Source organism: Hyperolius riggenbachi, chromosome 3, assembly GCF_040937935.1.
Source record: "Hyperolius riggenbachi isolate aHypRig1 chromosome 3, aHypRig1.pri, whole genome shotgun sequence".
Classification (NCBI taxonomy): domain Eukaryota; kingdom Metazoa; phylum Chordata; class Amphibia; order Anura; family Hyperoliidae; genus Hyperolius; species Hyperolius riggenbachi.
Genome location: NC_090648.1, coordinates 52,388,607 through 52,407,034, shown reverse-complemented (window position 1 = coordinate 52,407,034; position 18,428 = coordinate 52,388,607). Strand labels below are relative to the sequence as shown.

Here is an 18,428-nt window from a genome sequence, read left to right as displayed (position 1 = left end):
AGATGATGAAGAAGAAGAAGAAGATGAAGAAGATGATGAAGAAGAAGAAGATGAAGAAGATGAAGATGAAGAAGATGAAGAAGAAGAAGAAGAAGATGATGAAGAAGAAGAAGATGAAGAAGAAGATGAAGATGATGAAGAAGAAGAAGATGAAGAAGATGAAGAAGATGAAGATGAAGAAGATGAAGAAGAAGAAGATGATGATGAAGAAGAAGAAGATGAAGAAGAAGATGAAGAAGATGAAGAAGATGAAGAAGAAGAAGAAGATGAAGAAGATGAAGATGAAGAAGATGAAGAAGAAGAAGAAGAAGAAGATGAAGAAGATGAAGAAGATGAAGAAGAAGATGAAGAAGATGAAGAAGAAGATGAAGAAGATGAAGAAAAAGAAGATGAAGAAGAAGAAGATGATGATGAAGAAGATGAAGAAGAAGAAGAAGAAGAAGACAATATAAAAGAAGAAGAAGATATAGAAGAAGATATAGAAGAAGAAGATATAGAAGAAGAAGATATAGAAGAAGAAGAAGAAGAAGATATAGAAGATAAAGAAGAAGAAGAAGAAGTATATACAGTACTGAACAAATTTCTGGACACAACTTCTCTTTTCAACTTTTTTTTTTTAAAGGAACATCCCCACATAATCACTTGCTGTTGTTACTTGGAAAAAAAGAGGTTTCTTGCATCATTCACCCTCAAAACAAGTGTTGGAAGCTATTTAAGGCCATTTCGAATAGTCAGCTCGAATAATGAGCTCGAATACCGACTCGAATAGTCAGCTCGAAGTCCGAGGTCGAATCGAATAGTAAAAATTATTCGACTCGAATATTCGACTGATCTCGAATAATTTACTATTCGAATTCGACCTAACTCGAATTTTGAAAAGGGGTATTTGAGCACCACTGCGCAGGAGGAGAAGGCCACGCTTTGAGACACAACAACCCAGGCCTTGCATGAGGACAAGAAGCGTGCGGATAGCAATTTGCATTTTGTCGCCATTCAGTCATAAATGTAATACAGATGAGAGGTTCAATAAACAGGGACCGGAAACGCTAACCCATCACAGATGTTCATTGTTCATGTTACTTGGTTGGGGTCCGGGAGTGTTGCGTAGTCGTTTCCAATCCAGGATTGATTCATTTTAATTTGAGTCAGACGGTCTGCATTTTCTGTGGAGAGGCGGATACGCCGCCGATCTGTGACGATGCCTCCGGCAGCACTGAAACAGCGTTCCGACATAACGCTGGCTGCCGGGCAAGCCAGCACCTCTATTGCGTACATTGCCAGTTTGTGCCAGGTGTCTAGCTTCGATACCCAATAGTTGAAGGGTGCAGATGGATTGTTCAACACAGCTACGCCATCTGACATGAAGTCCTTGACCATCTTCTCCAGGCGATCGGTGTTGGAGGTGGATCTGCACGCTTGCTGTTCTGTGTGCTGCTGCATGGGTGTCAGAAAATTTTCCCACTCCAAGGACACTGCCGATACCATTCCCTTTTGGGCACTAGCTGCGGCTTGTGTTGTTTGCTGCCCTCCTGGTCGTCCTGGATTTGCGGAAGTCAGTCTGTCGGCGTACAACTGGCTAGAGGAGGGGGAGGATGTCAATCTCCTCTCTAAAGTCTCCACAAGGGCCTGCTGGTATTCTTCCATTTTGACCTGTCTGGCTCTTTCTTCAAGCAGTTTTGGAACATTGTGTTTGTACCGTGGATCCAGAAGGGTATAAACCCAGTAATTGGTGTTGTCCAGAATGCGCACAATGCGTGGGTCGCGTTCAATGCAGTCCTAGGCCGAAGAGGTCATAGCCTAGGGTCACAAAACCTGTTTATTTGGGCAATTTCAATGGTGGCGAGTCTGACGTACATAAATCGCAGCAATGGCCGTTAGCAACGTCTGAATCTCACGAAATGTCTCATGCAGGTAGAAGACATATTGTTAGACTTGGATTCCAAAGATGGGGTCCCTACATCTCTGCAAACCAGAGTTACAGGGGTCCAAAATTGGTAAAATCCCCCATAGGATTTCATTGGGCCTCCTATTTACCTTTCCAAAATCTCACACCATTTCAAAGGGCAATGGCTCAGCAGTGGCAAAACTCACCAGTCATGATCCCCCTAAGGGTCCCTACAATGCTAGAAAATTTGGTACTGCTGAGCCATTGCCCTTTGAAAAGATGTGAGATTTTGGAAAGTGAAATAGGGAGGCAATGAAATCCTATGGGGGATTTTACCAATTTTGGACCCCTGTAACTCTGGTTTGCAGAGATGTAGGGACCCCATCTTTGGAATCCAAGTCTAACAATATGTCTTCTACCTGCATGAGACATTTCGTGAGATTCAGACTTTGCTAACGGCCATTGCTGCGATTTATGTACGTCACCATCACTACCATTGAAATAGCCCAAATAAACAGGTTTTTGTGACCCTAGGCTATGACCTCTTTGGCCTAGGGGCCCGAAACTCACCAGTCATGTTCCCCCTAAGGGTCCCTACAATGCTAGAAAATTTGCCACTGCTGAGTAATTGCCCTTTGAAAAGATGTGAGATTTTGGAACTGTAAATAGGAGGCCCAATGAAAGCCTATGGGGGATTTTACCAAATTTGGAGCCCTGTAACTCTGGTTTGCAGAGATGTAGGGAACCCATCTTTGGAGCCCAAGTCTAACAATATGTCTTCTACCTGCATGCGACATTTCGTGAGATTCAGACGTTGCTAACGGCCATTGCTGCGATTTATGTACGTCAGACTCGCCACCATTGAAATTGCCCAAATAAACAGGTTTTGTGACCCTAGGCTATGACCTCTTCGGCCTAGGACTGCATTGAACGCGACCCACGCATTGTGCGCATTCTGGACAACACCAATTACTGGGTTTATACCCTTCTGGATCCACGGTACAAACACAATGTTCCAAAACTGCTTGAAGAAAGAGCCAGACAGGTCAAAATGGAAGAATACCAGCAGGCCCTTGTGGAGACTTTAGAGAGGAGATTGACATCCTCCCCCTCCTCTAGCCAGTTGTACGCCGACAGACTGACTTCCGCAAATCCAGGACGACCAGGAGGGCAGCAAACAACACAAGCCGCAGCTAGTGCCCAAAAGGGAATGGTATCGGCAGTGTCCTTGGAGTGGGAAAATTTTCTGACACCCATGCAGCAGCACACAGAACAGCAAGCGTGCAGATCCACCTCCAACACCGATCGCCTGGAGAAGATGGTCAAGGACTACATGTCAGATGGCGTAGCTGTGTTGAACAATCCATCTGCACCCTTCAACTATTGGGTATCAAAGCTAGACACCTGGCACAAACTGGCAATGTACGCAATAGAGGTGCTGGCTTGCCCGGCAGCCAGCGTTATGTCGGAACGCTGTTTCAGTGCTGCCGGAGGCATCGTCACAGATCGGCGGCGTATCCGCCTCTCCACAGAAAATGCAGACCGTCTGACTCAAATTAAAATGAATCAATCCTGGATTGGAAACGACTACGCAACACTCCCGGACCCCAACCAAGTAACATGAACAATGAACATCTGTGATGGGTTAGCGTTTCCGGTCCCTGTTTATTGAACCTCTCATCTGTATTACATTTATGACTGCATGGCGACAAAATGCAAATTGCTATCCGCACGCTTCTTGTCCTCATGCAAGGCCTGGGTTGTTGTGTCTCAAAGCGTGGCCTTCTCCTCCTGCGCCACCCTCCTCCTGTTCCATCACGTGTGCTGCTGCTGGGTTAGCGTTACCGGTCCCTTTTCCTGGAACCTCTTATATGTATTACATTTATGACTGCATGCCGACAAAAAGCATGTTACCTGTGCAAAGAAAACAGACATTTCCCGCATTTAAAAGACAGTTTTCCCTTTGAAACTTTAAAATCGATTTTCTCAAAAACTATAAGCTCTTTTTGCTATTTTTTTTTCCTTTTGTACCCACTCCCAAGGTGCACATACCCTGTAAATTTGGGGTATGTAGTATATAAGGAGGCTTTACAAAGCACGAAAGTTCGGGTCCCCATTGACTTCCATTATGTTCGGAGTTCGGCCATGTTCGGCCCGAACATCTAGATGTTCGCCCAACACTACACGTGACCCGTTCGGCCAATCACAGCGCTAGCCGAACGTTCGGGTAACGTTCGGCCATGCGCTCTTAGTTCGGCCATATGGCCGAACAGTTTGGCCGAACACCATCAGGTGTTCGGCCGAACCCGAACATCACCCGAAACGGGTGATGTTCTGCAGAACCCGAACAGTGGCAAACACTGTTCGCCCAACACTAATAAGCGCACGCAAGTCAAGTAGAAATCAATGGCAGGAAGAAATCCCACTACTTATAATATTATTTGGAACCTGGAGTCCACAACTGACAGAATATAGTACGACCACAATGGCACATGGACATACTGGTGGTACTTATGGACGAGAGATCTTCAAAGTGCAGTCCACTGGGACAAAATAGGGCAGGGGACCCAATGGCATATGGAAATACCAAAATTCTAAATAAGATGTGTTCAGATTGGAGCACATCAGTGGCAGAACTGAGTATGACCTCGTGGTACATGGAGATACTGTGGTAACTCAAGATAAAAGATCTTCAGACTGGTATCTGTTACGAACAGTATAGGGTAAGACTCCATGACACATCTAGACATGGGAATTAAAGACCCATGACACATGAGGAAACTCAGTGTAGAAGGAGGAGAAATCCCTAGGCAAGAGTACTGCAGCTGATTCATCACAACACATTTACAGATCTATCAGTTTTTTACTTTTTTAGTTTATGGGATGTTTATTGTATTAATGGACTGACTGTTTCTTGTTCTTCTAGATAGTCATTACTCATTAACTCATATTTTATTGCATACTCAGATATCTCACAGTGAGGAAGAATGTGTGAAGTTCAACCTTCACCAGTACTTCAAAGTGGGTCTCATCCAACCTGGATCTGTCACAGTATATGACTACTATTCCCCAGGTAGGAACTAATGATCAGATTTCATTACTGATACGTTAAAGTGGACCTAAACCTAGAGCTTACTCTCTTCTCTAAAAAATAAGCAACATAATCGTAACCTTTAAGGAAAAACATTTGTTACAGCTTATAGAACTACAATAAATCTGCTGTGTATCTACTTTCTAGTTTTAATGGGAGCACAGAAAGAGTTAACCTCCTGTATTTACATATTAGCACATAACTCAGCACACCCACTGCACAGAGCTGACCGCTCAAATTGCACATGTGATTACTTGCTGAGAAGGGAGTTGCTGTTCTCTAAAAAAAAAAAAACAAAGGATGTATTTCTCTGTGTTTCCTGTCTCCTGCACAATAGTTTAGGTCTGCTTTAAGTATATTATTTATATGTTACGATGGGAGAATTTCATGCCACAGTTGGCATTTCTTTGGGAGAAAACGCATCAGGTGTTCAGCCAACAGCAGCAAATACAGAAAAGAAAAAACCTTTTGAAGAAAATCTTTGGGAGAAAAGGAATCTGTTTTCAGTAGTGATAAATTTCTGTCACTACTGTCACCTCAATCCCTAGGGACAATTTGTTAATAGGGATGAGCAAACATATTTTGCTGGATTCAAAATTCAGACTTTCACATAAGAATTTGACTATTTTTAGTTCAAACTCAGAATTCATAGAATTACACAATCTTTTCTTGGCAAAACGTTTTTTTTTTCGAACATTCACAAAGCCGTGATATCTCTTATCATGGTTATTATTATTATTATGTATTGTATTTATAAAGCGCCAACATATTACGCAGCGCTGCACAATAGATAAATGGGTTAACATACAAGGTAGGACATACAGGAATCTCACAACAAAACAAGATCATGCAAATGATTTGATAACAATACAGTGTCATAGGTCAAAATAGAGATTGTTCTAGTCCACAAGAGGGGTGATTGTCAGTAAGATTGAATAATCAAGCTGGAAACACTAAGGGTGAGGGCCCTGCCAGAGGCTTACAATCTAAAGGGTGGGGGTGGAGACAATAGGTGCATCTGTTGAGAGGGTGTCTAACAGAACATATTATGGAGCTGGTGTAGGGGGGTATGCGAGCATGAAAGGGTGAGTCTTGAGAGCTTGTGTGAAGGTATTAAAAGTGGGGGCGAGTCTGATGGCTGGAGGGAGCGAGTTCCAGAGAGCAGCTTATTGCGGGTGGACCTGGCATTCCAGAGGCCACAGGAAACAGGGAGCGAATGCCTAGGTGTAGGATGGATAGGAATAAGGTTATGCCGAGGGGTGTGTGGGTAGAGTGTGGGGGGGGGGGGGAGGGAAGGGAGGTGCATAGGGGTTGAGGTGCATGGTTGCGCTAGCAGTTTGCACGCGCTACAATGCATTGAATGGTTTTCATGAGCAAACGCGAATTTTCACACATAAACAGTAGCGTTTTGCATGAAAAATTGTGTTTGCGCATGAAAATTTGTGATTGCATTATAGCACGCGGAAAACGCTAGTGCTATCACGGCTTTGTGAATCAAGCCCATTATGTGAAATGATGTTCGTGTATCTTATGATCGGTTTTTCACATAAATTGTAAAAAGAGGGAGAAAATTCAGCGCAAAAGTGTGAAAAATTTTCTAGCACAAATGTGAAAAGTCAAAACGAAATTGTAACAAATTGTGCACCTAATTTTGCAAATTAGCAGTAACCAGTCCATAATGGATCTTATGGTTCGTGTGAAAATATGTTTGCAAAAACTTACAATTTTCATTTACATTTGTTTACAATTCCCTAAAAAATGTTGGAATTTTGTCAGATTTGGAATTCAGCAATTCCCAGCATCCTTTTTTTGTTACTATGTTACTTGTTACATTATTTTTTGTTACTTTTTACTTTGTTGCTATCGGAATGTTCTCTTCTTTCTTCTAACATGCTAAAATGAGGAAGAGAAACAAACTAAAAAAAATACTAGCATATTCTGGCCCATATGCAATTCACTTTTTCACCTGAGTTTTCTCCTAGGTGATATTTTTAAACTTGTCAATAAAATGCCTTTTAAGCCACTAGAAAGCAAGAACATACTGAAAATAAATTTGATAGCACTTTTTTACCTAGTTTTTGGTACTTTTTAAATTGAAAAGTGCTGGAAAGTTATTTTAAATCGAAGATGAAAAATTATCTCCTAGGAGAAAACTCAGGTGAGAAAGTGAATTGCATATGGGCCCCTGTGTTCGTCTTTGTAAGTGACTTGAGATAACAGTTGATCATGATTATCTTCAAGGAAAACTTAAGCCAAAAAAAAAAAATTTCCGCGTTCCCAGCCGCTATATCACCCCTCTATGCTGCTATAGCGTAAAAACAGCCGTGTTCCCAGCCTGTCGGCGGCTGTCGCCGAACCCGGAAGTAGCCGCCGGCGGGGACAGGATGATCGGAGTGGGGCTGCGAGGGCACCATCCAGCTTCAGGGGGCTGAGGGATGCCCCGGGTGAGTAAATGTCATTTTTTTTGTTTGGCTTAAGTTTTCCTTTCAGGCTGCACGATGGTCCTCATACAGAGGTCCACTCAGCTCTCAGATGAGCAGGATGTACTGTTTTATATTTAGTGAGAGGGATGGGGAGCAGCAGAAGACCCTCGGCTCTTGCAAAATGAAATCACTATCATCGGAATTAATCCAAGATGGCTCATGATATTTCCCTTGAGTCAGGTGTAGAGGAGCCAGGTTTCCTGTACGGGCATCAGACTGTCACTTGGAATGATCATCAAGAATGATCATCACCTTGGGCAGCAGAGACAGTAGACTGGGAATGGGCGGGTTGGGTATTTTATTTGCTATTCCCAGTTACTGATCTAAGGTTAAATATGATCTGTAGAACTGTTTTTGGAAGCCAACGTCCTCCATTAGCTCTGTTTTTGGAAGCCAACGTCCTCCATTAGCTCTGTTTTTGGAAGCCAACGTCCTCCGTTTGCTGTTTTTTGGAAGCTAACGTCCTCCGTTTGCTGCATCTGTTTTGAATGCAAGTTGTGTAATCTGCCCGTATATTGGGCTCTGCACTTCTATGCAGCTGGTCAATTTGGGTGCAGCCTACATTTGGAAGCGCTGCTATTTTCTCCTTTTGTACATAAATATGATCTGTGTTGACTGTCTTTTATTTCTCATCTCTAAACAGAAAATCGATGCACCAAATTCTACCATGCAGATGAAGACAGCAAACTTCTGGGCAAGATCTGCCAGGGCGAGGTGTGCCGTTGTGCTGAAGGTAAAATGTGCTGGAAAGACTCCCACTGGGAATTGACTATAAATAGTGTTAAGACTCTACTATAGGCACATGTTCACATATACTGATACTCATTATAACTGATAGCTTAGTAAGCAGGGTTCCCAAATGTCACTTTTGCTTAAGGTATGAATAGTTTAGAAATGGTTAAAGGGACTCTGAGCACCTCTCATGGGTATGCCTTTGAGCATACCCACGGACAATTGAGTGTGTCAGCACACATACCAGCCACTTGTTTTATCCAAACTCCCCCTGGTATTGCCGCTATAAAATGCATGGGGCCAGATGACTTCCAACAAAGTCGTGCTATGACCCCTCTGGAGGAGCCTCTTGCAATGGCCATGCGTGTCACTTCCTCTTCCTGCTTCATTCAGTGATGCACTTCTCTAACAGAGAAGACAGGGGTGACCCGGAAGTTATAACATAGCCAAGATGGCAGCCGCGCTTTTTAAATTGAAATTAAACAAAAACTATTTGGTGTAGAATGGCGATTCAGGCATCAAATGAAAGAGGAGAGCTACAGAAAGGTATACATCTTTAAGTACTTTGCAGTGCTGGTTGGAGTCTCTTTAAGGCCACAGTGGGAAGTTGCACTATGGTCCCTGTATAACACGAATGGGGAAAGCAAGGGGATAAAAAAAAGTAATACCGGATGTTATGGCTGCATTGGTTCCCATACAGTGAAGAATACAGTCCATGAAAAGTATGCTTCACTGCCACTATTAACTTCCCTGGCGGTATGATTGCTCCCAGATTTCATTGTTTAAAAGTGTTGCAATGTTTAAAAGTTTAAAAGTGTTACAATTTTTTCACAAGCTTTTAGACCCTAAGAGAGATGAGCCGAAATTTTCGAAATTTCGAACTGCTTTTATTACGAATGCGAAATTTAACATTACGACCCAAATTCGTAATTTCGTAATTAATTTTCAAATCGTAATTTACAATTTCGTAATCGAAATTTCACTCCCGTAATGACGAATTTCGTGTCTCCAACCGAAATTTTACTTTTTCAGGTTTGTAAGGGTTTCTATCCCTCTAGATGCCTAAAATGAATAGCACAGCCTCCACCTCCTCCTCCTCCTCCTCCTCTCTCTCTCTCTCTCTCTCTCTCTCTCTCTCTCTCTCTCTCTCTCTCTCTCTCCCCCCAGAGATCTGTAGTATTTCAAAACCATACTCACATTCATGACATGTCCAGGGATCAAACCCAGGCCAACCACATGGAAGACAGCTATGCTCACCACCATACCACCAAACACACACTAAATAGACTGCTAACCTAAATCTTACTTGTAGACAGTCATATGAGACACATGCTGGGTGCAGGGCTTTGTGATTGGACCATGGACCATGCGATAGAGTGAGGTGCAAAAATGAAATCATGCCTAGCAGAGGATGGTTTCACAATGCTAAATGCTAGGCTGGCTGTGGTGCAATTGGTTAGTGCGTCTGGCTGGTAACAGCAAGGTTACAGGTTCGATTCCATCCAGGCATGTCTTTTCCTTTTGCGTTCAACAGTTGTCCAAACAGAGCCAACAGAGCCCCAGATAGCCATGTAGAGTTAGGTCACAGCTAGCCTGGCTGTGGTGCAATTGGTTAGTGTGTCTGGCTGGTAACAGCAAGGTTACAGGTTCGATTCCATCCAGGCATGTCTTTTCCTTTTGAGTTCAACAGTTGTCCAAACACCGAGCACAAAGTTTTGCATGCGTAAAGTTTTACGCACGCAAAATACCCCATGGGGTTCAATGGCGCAGCGCGCGCACGCAAAAGGAAAAGATATGCCTGGATGGAATCAAACCTTGCTGTTACCAGCCAGACACACTAACCAATTGCACCACAGCCAGGCTAGCTGTGACCTAACTCTACATGGCTATCTGGGGCTCTGTTGGCTCTGTTTGGACAACTGTTGAACGCAAAAGGAAAAGACATGCCTGGATGGAATCGAACCTGTAACCTTGCTGTTACCAGCCAGACGCACTAACCAATTGCACCACAGCCAGGCTAGCTGTGACCTAACTCTACATGGCTATCTGGGGCTCTGTTGGCTCTGTTTGGACAACTGTTGAACGCAAAAGGAAAAGACATGCCTGGATGGAATCGAACCTGTAACCTTGCTGTTACCAGCCAGACGCACTAACCAATTGCACCACAGCCAGGCTAGCAGTGACCTAACTCTACATGGCTATCTGGGGCTCTGTTGACTCTGTTTGGACAACTGTTGAACGCAAAAGGAAAAGACATGCCTGGATGGAATCGAACCTGTAACCTTGCTGTTACTAGCCAGACGCACTAACCAATTGCACCACAGCCAGGCTAGCTGTGACCTAACTCTACATGGCTATCTGGGGCTCTGTTGGCTCTGTTTGGACAACTGTTGAACGCAAAAGGAAAAGACATGCCTGGATGGAATTGAACCTGTAACCTTGCTGTTACCAGCCAGACACACTAACCAATTGCACCACAGCCAGCCTAGCATTTAGCACTGTGAAACCATCCTCTGCTAGGCATGATTTCATTTTTGCACCTCACTCTATCGCATGGTCCAATCACAAAGCCCTGCACCCAGCATGTGTCTCATATGACTGTCTACAAGTAAGATTTAGGTTAGCAGTCTATTTAGTGTGTGTTTGGTGGTATGGTGGTGAGCATAGCTGTCTTCCATGTGGTTGGCCTGGGTTTGATCCCTGGACATGTCATGAATGTGAGTATGGTTTTGAAGTACTACAGATCTCTGGAGAGAGAGAGAGAGAGAGAGAGAGAGAGAGAGGAGGAGGAGGAGGAGGAGGCTGTGCTATTCATTTTAGGCATCTAGAGGGATAGAAACCCTTACAAACCTGAAACAGTAAAATTTCGGTTGGAGACACGAAATTCGTCATTACGGGAGTGAAATTTCGATTACGAAGGCATCTAGAGGGATAGAAACCTTTGCAAACTTTAAAATACTAAATTTCGTAATCGTAATTACGAAAATTTGCGTAATTTGCGAAAATTACGAAATTTCGATTACTGCTAAAATCGTAATTGTAGTAATTTCGCGAAATTTCGTAAATTCGTAATTAGGTCATTACGCTCATCCCTAATCATACTGCTAGATAGATCTGCGGCAGCCCTGCACATTACACACCTCCCATGGATCCAGCTCGGGGTTACCGCTCTGAGGTGCAGATTTCCGGCCCAAGTCTGGCTCGAGGTTACCGCCGCTAAGGAGGATAATGCACATGCAGTGCATTACTATACAGCAACCTGTTGTACTGCAATGAACCGCCACTCTATTAACGTTGCTAAAGGTGGTGCATTGACCTGCAGCAAGCCACATTATAAAGCAGCCTTTATGCCACACCACAAAGCACCACTGTGAACGAGGCCTTAGAAACATTGCAAGGTTTTTACTGCTGCCTCTGTCCCCATTACAGATTTTCCTACATTTCTTTCTCAGAGAATAACATTAAAGTGGATCCAAGAGGAACTTTTACTCATTGCATAATTGTGTTCCTTTCCTATTGTTTTATAGGGCATTCCTCAAGCCAAATGCTTTTTTGTTTTAATACTCAAATTCCCTATAAACTAAATGAACCACACCCACAAGTTTTCGGAGAGCCTTGGCAGTAGCAAGGGTTCATGGGAGCTCAGTCTGGGCAGGAGGAGGAGGAGGTGTTACTAGCCAGATATTACAGAGGCAGAGGGGATGAGGGAGGAGGGGGGATTTGGTTTTTTTCACAGGCTGAGTGCTCAAGATACAGATAAGCCTGCCTCTGTGTAATGTTTACAAACGACATGGCTGCTGTCATTGTATCACAGGAAGAAATAATCATGTTCTATTGAAGCTGTTTGCAGCTAGATTTGCTGTGTAAACTATCTAAACTTTAGATAAGATATATAGATAAGTTACTTGTTATAGTTAGTTTTTCATCTCGGATCGGCTTTAAACTTTGAGGCTTTATGATGAAAAGTGGTAGTCCTGGGGGCAGGAAATAAAGGATAGAAAATTTAAGACAGAAAGTGAGCAACGTTCATAAGGATGGACACACAGGAAAGAAACAAAAATCCAAAAAGAAGGCTCTAACCCCGTATCACACTCCAGTGTTGGACATGAGAAAGTAAAAGCTCTCAATGTTTGCAAAAAATGTGTATCTGAAAAAATATATCCATGAATCACGAAAATCTAAATTGTGACAAAAAAGATTTCATCCACAGCAATTGTTGTGGGGAAGCCCATTTTTTTTAACTGTCCCCTTCTGACTAAACTCACTGTGTGTCCCCACTCTTCAAACTTACCACTATACTCACCTCATGGGTCGTATTTCTTCCCTTCTTCCCTCCAACTAACACTGTATACCCACTCCCCCAAATTGTCTCATATTCTCCTCATAGGGGCTGTCCCCTCCCTTACCCTCAATTATCTTCATAGTGTACCGCAATTCTTCACATTCACCCCTATACTCAACCCCCAGCGTCTTTAACTTCAAGATCACATGACCTTATCACCCAGTCAGAGAGCCACGAAGCTAAAGCACTTGGAGTCTCTTTATCAATGATCACAAATTTCCACTTCCTTTTCCTTCTCCTTAAAACTTCCTGCCACACCCCAGGAACCCTCATTTGACCTCCACATCACCGAAGCATATATTTTAGGCTGAAGTTCTTTTTGACTAGGCTCTGTTTCTGTGACTCTAACTGTATTTTCTTGTTTATTATGCAGCAACCTGTTACTTGCAGCAAAGCTTAGAGGAGGTGGATGCCGGCGTACGATTAGAAAAGGCCTGTCTCGTTGGAGTGGACTATGGTAATTTCTAAAGTATAAAGTTTAGCGATAGTCTTTAATTATAAAAAAGCATTAGTGTTGTTTTGTAAATGTAGAAGAGGGAATGAGGCACAGTAAATGCTAATAGTACCACGTGGTTAGCAGTGGGGTTAACAAATCTGTCAACGTTACAGACGCTTCCTTAGAGGCTAGTGCAGTGATAAGTGCATTAGCCTCTGAGGAAGCGTTAGTAACGCAAAACGGCTGTCAGGTTTGTTAATCCCTACTACTAATCATGCTGTCTGCATGCATCTGTGATTAAAAAGTACCATTAGCATTTACTGTGCCTCATCCCCTCTTCTTCATTCAGATGATTTGTTGCATCACTGAGTGCACGTATTTGGTGCTACACAATCCTAGAGCAAACTACACTCATATTAGCTGCAGCATCTAGTGCCAGTCTGTGCTCCTCTATACCGGTGTATTTTTTGTGTTTTTTTTTTTTTTTAGTAAAGGTTTGATCTTTTTGAAGAGCAGAAATGTAAAGCACATTCAGCACAGTTGCACATGAGCTGGTAACCTCCCCCCCGCCCTCCCATTCTGTAAACCAGGCCGCTCCCTCTCTCTTCCTGCAGCTAGAATGAGCATATTGGTCTATCGAGGGAGATAAATAAACAAACAATGGTGTCCACAATTCAGAATGTCCACAAGAGCAAGGGATCAGTGTGGTCAGCACAAAATATCTTATGTGGCTCTTTGACAATGTCAGGGGCCACATCGGAGGATCTCCAGGACTAGATTGTTGACCAACCTGCTTTGAAACCCAACTCCACAATTTCACTTTAGTCAGCATAACAGACAAAATGTTGCAATATTATGTGTAAGGGAGTTCATAATTTTTTTTACACTTTTGGCAAAGGGTAAGAGGTTTGCTAGAACTGTGGTTCTCAACCTTGTCCTCGAGTACCACCAACAGTGCAAGTTTTTGTGGAAATCCTCAGAGGTAGTTCACCAGCACTGCTGAGGCATGATTACCTCACCTGATACATTTGTGTTTTTTTTTGTTTTTTTTTACAAAAAATGCACTGTTGGTGGTGTTTCACAACACGGTTGGGAATCCCTGGGCTAGAAGTCCCTTGTACTAATTATCCAGGGCAGGAGTGGGTGGTTCTACTGAGTAGCTCTCTTAAGCTACTCCAGACCTTGTCTCAGATTTTCAAGATTGGACTGCTGACATTCAAATCACTGCACAATTTGAGCCCTGGATACATGAAGGACTTTCGAAAGCTGCACCGCACCTCTCACAACCTCAGATCAGCAGGTTCCATAAACTTGGTCACTCCCAGAGTGCACCTCAAAACCTTTGGAGACAGAGCTTTCTGTCATGCTGCTCCTACTCTTTGGAACTCCCTACCATACACAGTAAAGGCAGCCCCTTCCCTGGAGTTATTCAAATCCAGACTAAAAAAGCCACCTGTTTAGCCTGGCATTTCTGGACTTATAGAATTCTTCCTCTGTACCATGATTCACCAATCAACCAATTATTGGTTTGAGCCATGCTTATGTGCTGTGAGTTCTACGGGAGAAAATCGCTTTACAAATGTTGTTTGTTGTTGTATCTGATTACTCCTTTGTCATAGAATTAGGATAGCACTATAGGCAGTGGCATAGCAGTAGGAGATGCACAGGTTGCAACCACACCAGGGCCCTTGGGCCTAAGGGGCCCCCCTTCATTCATCTTATTAGCTTTTTATTGGTGCTATGCTGGTAACGAACACCTATATGTGCATTGAATACCTGTAATCCTTAACAAGCTATTTACTTGTAACGCTCGGTGAAGCACAGAGAGATCTGATTACCGGTGACCTGCAGCGTCACGGGGAATACAGACGTATACCAGATTATATGTGATCTGCAGTATCACCGATAATCCAATATACCAGCTAACCTCTGTTCACCGGAGTAGAGTGTAGTGTTTAGGTGTAACAGTAACACTTAGAGGACTAGGCCTCAGTACAGTAAGACGTACTGTACAGATTACTTCCGCAACCCTGAGCTCTCCAAGACGGGAGGAGTCAGACTGCAAGCAGGAAGTATCTTCTGAAAGTCACCCTCAGGCGGAAGGGTTACCAACAGAACGAAGAACCTCCTCCAATGATGAGGTCGGTTCTCGAGGTCGGACAAGCCAGGTCGTACACACACAGACAGATAAAGTACAAGATCGAGAGGCAGAGGCGGAGTCAAAGTACAGGCAGGGTTCGGCAACGGGGTATCAGATATATCGGGGTACAAAATCAGGAGGCAGAAACAGAGTCTAGGAGCGAGCCGGGGTTCGGCAACGGTGTATCAGAAATAACGAGGTACAAGATCAAAGTTCAGAAGAGTAGTCAAGGCAGGCAAGAAGTCATAACAAATAATCACAATCAAACTAGTACTTTAAGCTATCAACAAATCTAGCTTTAGTGTAGGATTACAGCTCCAGCTGGTCCCGGCACACTAACGGATCTGACTAACGGATCTGGGTGCTCCCACGTATGTGAACGCAACGCCAGACACCAGAGAAGTGAACTGCCGGCAGTATATATACTCAATCGTGACCCCCAGCACCTCCCTGATTGCTGGACCAATGGGGAGCGGAATCAGGGTCAGCTGACCAGCCTGGTCAGCTGACTCCCTTCAGACTATCATAAATCTTCCTTGAGTGCGCGCGCGCGCGTCACTCTAAACACTGAGGGACTACGAGTCCCAGCCCTGCTCTGTGGTGCAGCGGAGAGATGTGCACCAGCCGCCGCGTCTAACGCGGCGGCTTCTTCGCGTTCCGTCCGCCTCTCCACGGGGACAGCCGCCTCACGCTGGGAGGAGGCGGCTGCCTCCCCGTGTGAGCGGGCACTGCACGCGGGAAGAGCCGCCGACCGCTGGCTCATGGCGGCGGCTCTTCCACGCTTCCTCACATTACTTATGCTGATTACACCTCTTGGACATGGCAGCTTTACTTCATAGGTTTTTGGGCTCCATATCAATAGATTGCTTGGGGCCTCATGTCATGTGAAAATGGGGCCCCAAGCTCCTCAATTACGTCACTGATGTTTGAGGTGCCCAAACATAACTCAATTTTCTGCATAGATATCCGGCAGATTTAATCATAATGAACTAATCTGGCAGATATCGATGTCACAACATGGCTGCCCAATCAGTTGTTTCGATTGACTTCTGCCCTAAATTGGTCAGGAGGATTGATCTGGCATGCTGGAAAATCTCGGTCACAATGGCTTAATCGGGTGAACGGCAGGAACAACGCTTGATTTCCTGACGACTGATGGACCCCCAGCCCATGATGATAAATGATACATTTTACACCCTGGGCCCATGATGGGTGCTCACCTGTCGCACTGATGCCACTCCTCCCCTCCTGATGCATCCTGCATCTTTTGGAATTGCCACCATGAGAGCATGTACCACTTGATACCGCCGAATGCGCAGGGCCGGATTTAAGCCAGGGCCGCATAGGCCATGGCCTAGGGCACCACAGAATCAGGGATGGATGGGCAGCAGGCTTTATTGGGGGGAGGGGGTCACCTGGCTACCTATACTGGAGGAGGAGGGGTCATCAGGCTATCTACACAGATGGGGGGAAGGTCATTTGGCTGCCATTACTAGAGAGAAGGGTCAACGGGCTACCTATAATATAAGGAGGGGGAAGGGTAATCTGTCTACATATACTGGAGGGGGAGGGGGCACCTGGCTACCTATACTGAAGGGGGTGGCTGCTGACGGTGGCCTTGGGCGGTAAAGAATACAAATCCGGCCCTGCCCATGTTCTAACATTGCAACATTTGTCAGGTGGTACAGGCACTTGTGGTAGCAATTCAAAACGGCAGCAGACACAGGAAGTGGCCAGCATGACAGGAGCGCATGCAACACTCACCACCAGAGGGCATGGAGGGGTGGCTCAGCAGGCAGGGGCATTTCTAATAGATTTCATTCTGAAATCCATCTGCAGTGTGTGAGCAGGCAATAGATCCCTCTCTGATCAGGTTCCATCTATCTAATAGGCAATCTGGTGGTGGCACTGGTGGCAGATCGAGAGGTGTGAGGGCAAACCTCCACCTTTTCCTTACTAAAAACAGACTGTGACCAGGCCAACCCCTGAGAACAACAACAGTGAGCACAGTGCTTTAGAAGTGAGCATTAATTTGTCAACGACTTTGCAAGGCATTTCCCCCCAATAACAAGTTATCAGCCTCTGTACCTGGGATTTATAAGTTGGCATACCTCTGGATGAAAGCTCACATGTGATTATTTAATTGTTATCGCTGGAGGCATTAACTAGATGCCGACCACATCATGCCGGTGGGCTTGGCACAGCGGCAGCCCCAGGACTGCCTAACGCCGATCCTCCTAAAGTCCTGGGGGGGATTTGCAGGAGATTGCGTGCTCCGATGCACACGCATCTCTGCTTGGATGACGGAGCTGAGCTTCGTCATCAGTCTCCCAGCAGTGGTCCCCGATAGGAAACCGCATTCTACGGCAGTGATGTACTGGGGACAGCCATGTGACATGTCTGTCCCGCTGGGACACAGGAGACCAGACAGCTGATCGCTGTCATAGGCTGGCGGGGGAAAGAGGGAGGGGGGATTCAAAAATGATAACAAAAATAGGTGTATTTATTTAAAAACTAATAACAAAAACATTGACAAAAAATAAACAAACATTGGGGGAGCAATCAAAGCCCACCAACAGAGAGCTCTGTTGGTGGGCAGAAAAGGGTGGGGGAAATCACTCATGTGCTGAGCTGTATGGCGCTGCAGCAAGGCCTTAAAGCTGAAGTGGCCTTTTTTTGTTACAAATGGTCTGGTCTTTAGGGGGGTTTAAACCCGTGGTCCTCAAGTGGTTAAACATGAAGAAGTTTGAGCAGAACCCTATTTATTTGACATAAAAAAGAAGCACGTTATCAGATTCCCCACTTCCTATGCCCTGAGGAACCAACACTGCATTAACTATCCAGTGCAGCACAATACACACACTACAGTTGACTTAGAAAGTAGGTAGCTATATTGCATTCTCAGAGTGGGTGTGGCCTATGTAGCATTTACACCCCTATCGTAGCACTATTGGAGGGTGGTATGGCTAACCACTTACCCTATCAGTAATACTATGAACGTAGGTATGGCTATGGCTCGGGGTGATGTAAAATGAAGGGATTTTGGAAATGGCACAGCCCAGCTGAAATTCGAGTGCCCAGCAGCTAACGGACATTTTGGATGCCCTCTAGGTGCTAATGGAAATATCAGCTATTAGGTGCCCAAAGCAGGAACCCATAGCAAGCCCTATAATTGTCGTTTTGAAATTTATAATGTTAAAGTTTTTGAATTTTTTTACCTTTTTGAAAACTAGAACATTATAGTTGTTGACAGTGTAATGTGTTGTATTTACAATCACAAGAGATTTATTTTTGAAAATTATTGTTTTGAAATGTATTA

The 18,428-nt window shown here is 44.4% G+C and overlaps 1 protein-coding gene across 1 annotated transcript in view; it reads left to right on the top strand.

Moving 5' to 3' along the window:
* The window catches only part of LOC137562604 (venom factor-like), a 278,606-nt gene that overhangs the window by 241,991 nt on the left and 18,187 nt on the right, over positions 1-18,428 (top strand). Inside the window, exons 36-38 of the mRNA XM_068274108.1 lie at positions 4,853-4,958; positions 8,103-8,192; positions 12,907-12,990. Coding sequence (XP_068130209.1) covers positions 4,853-4,958; positions 8,103-8,192; positions 12,907-12,990 — 280 coding nt within the window. The remainder of the gene's footprint in view (positions 1-4,852; positions 4,959-8,102; positions 8,193-12,906; positions 12,991-18,428) is intronic.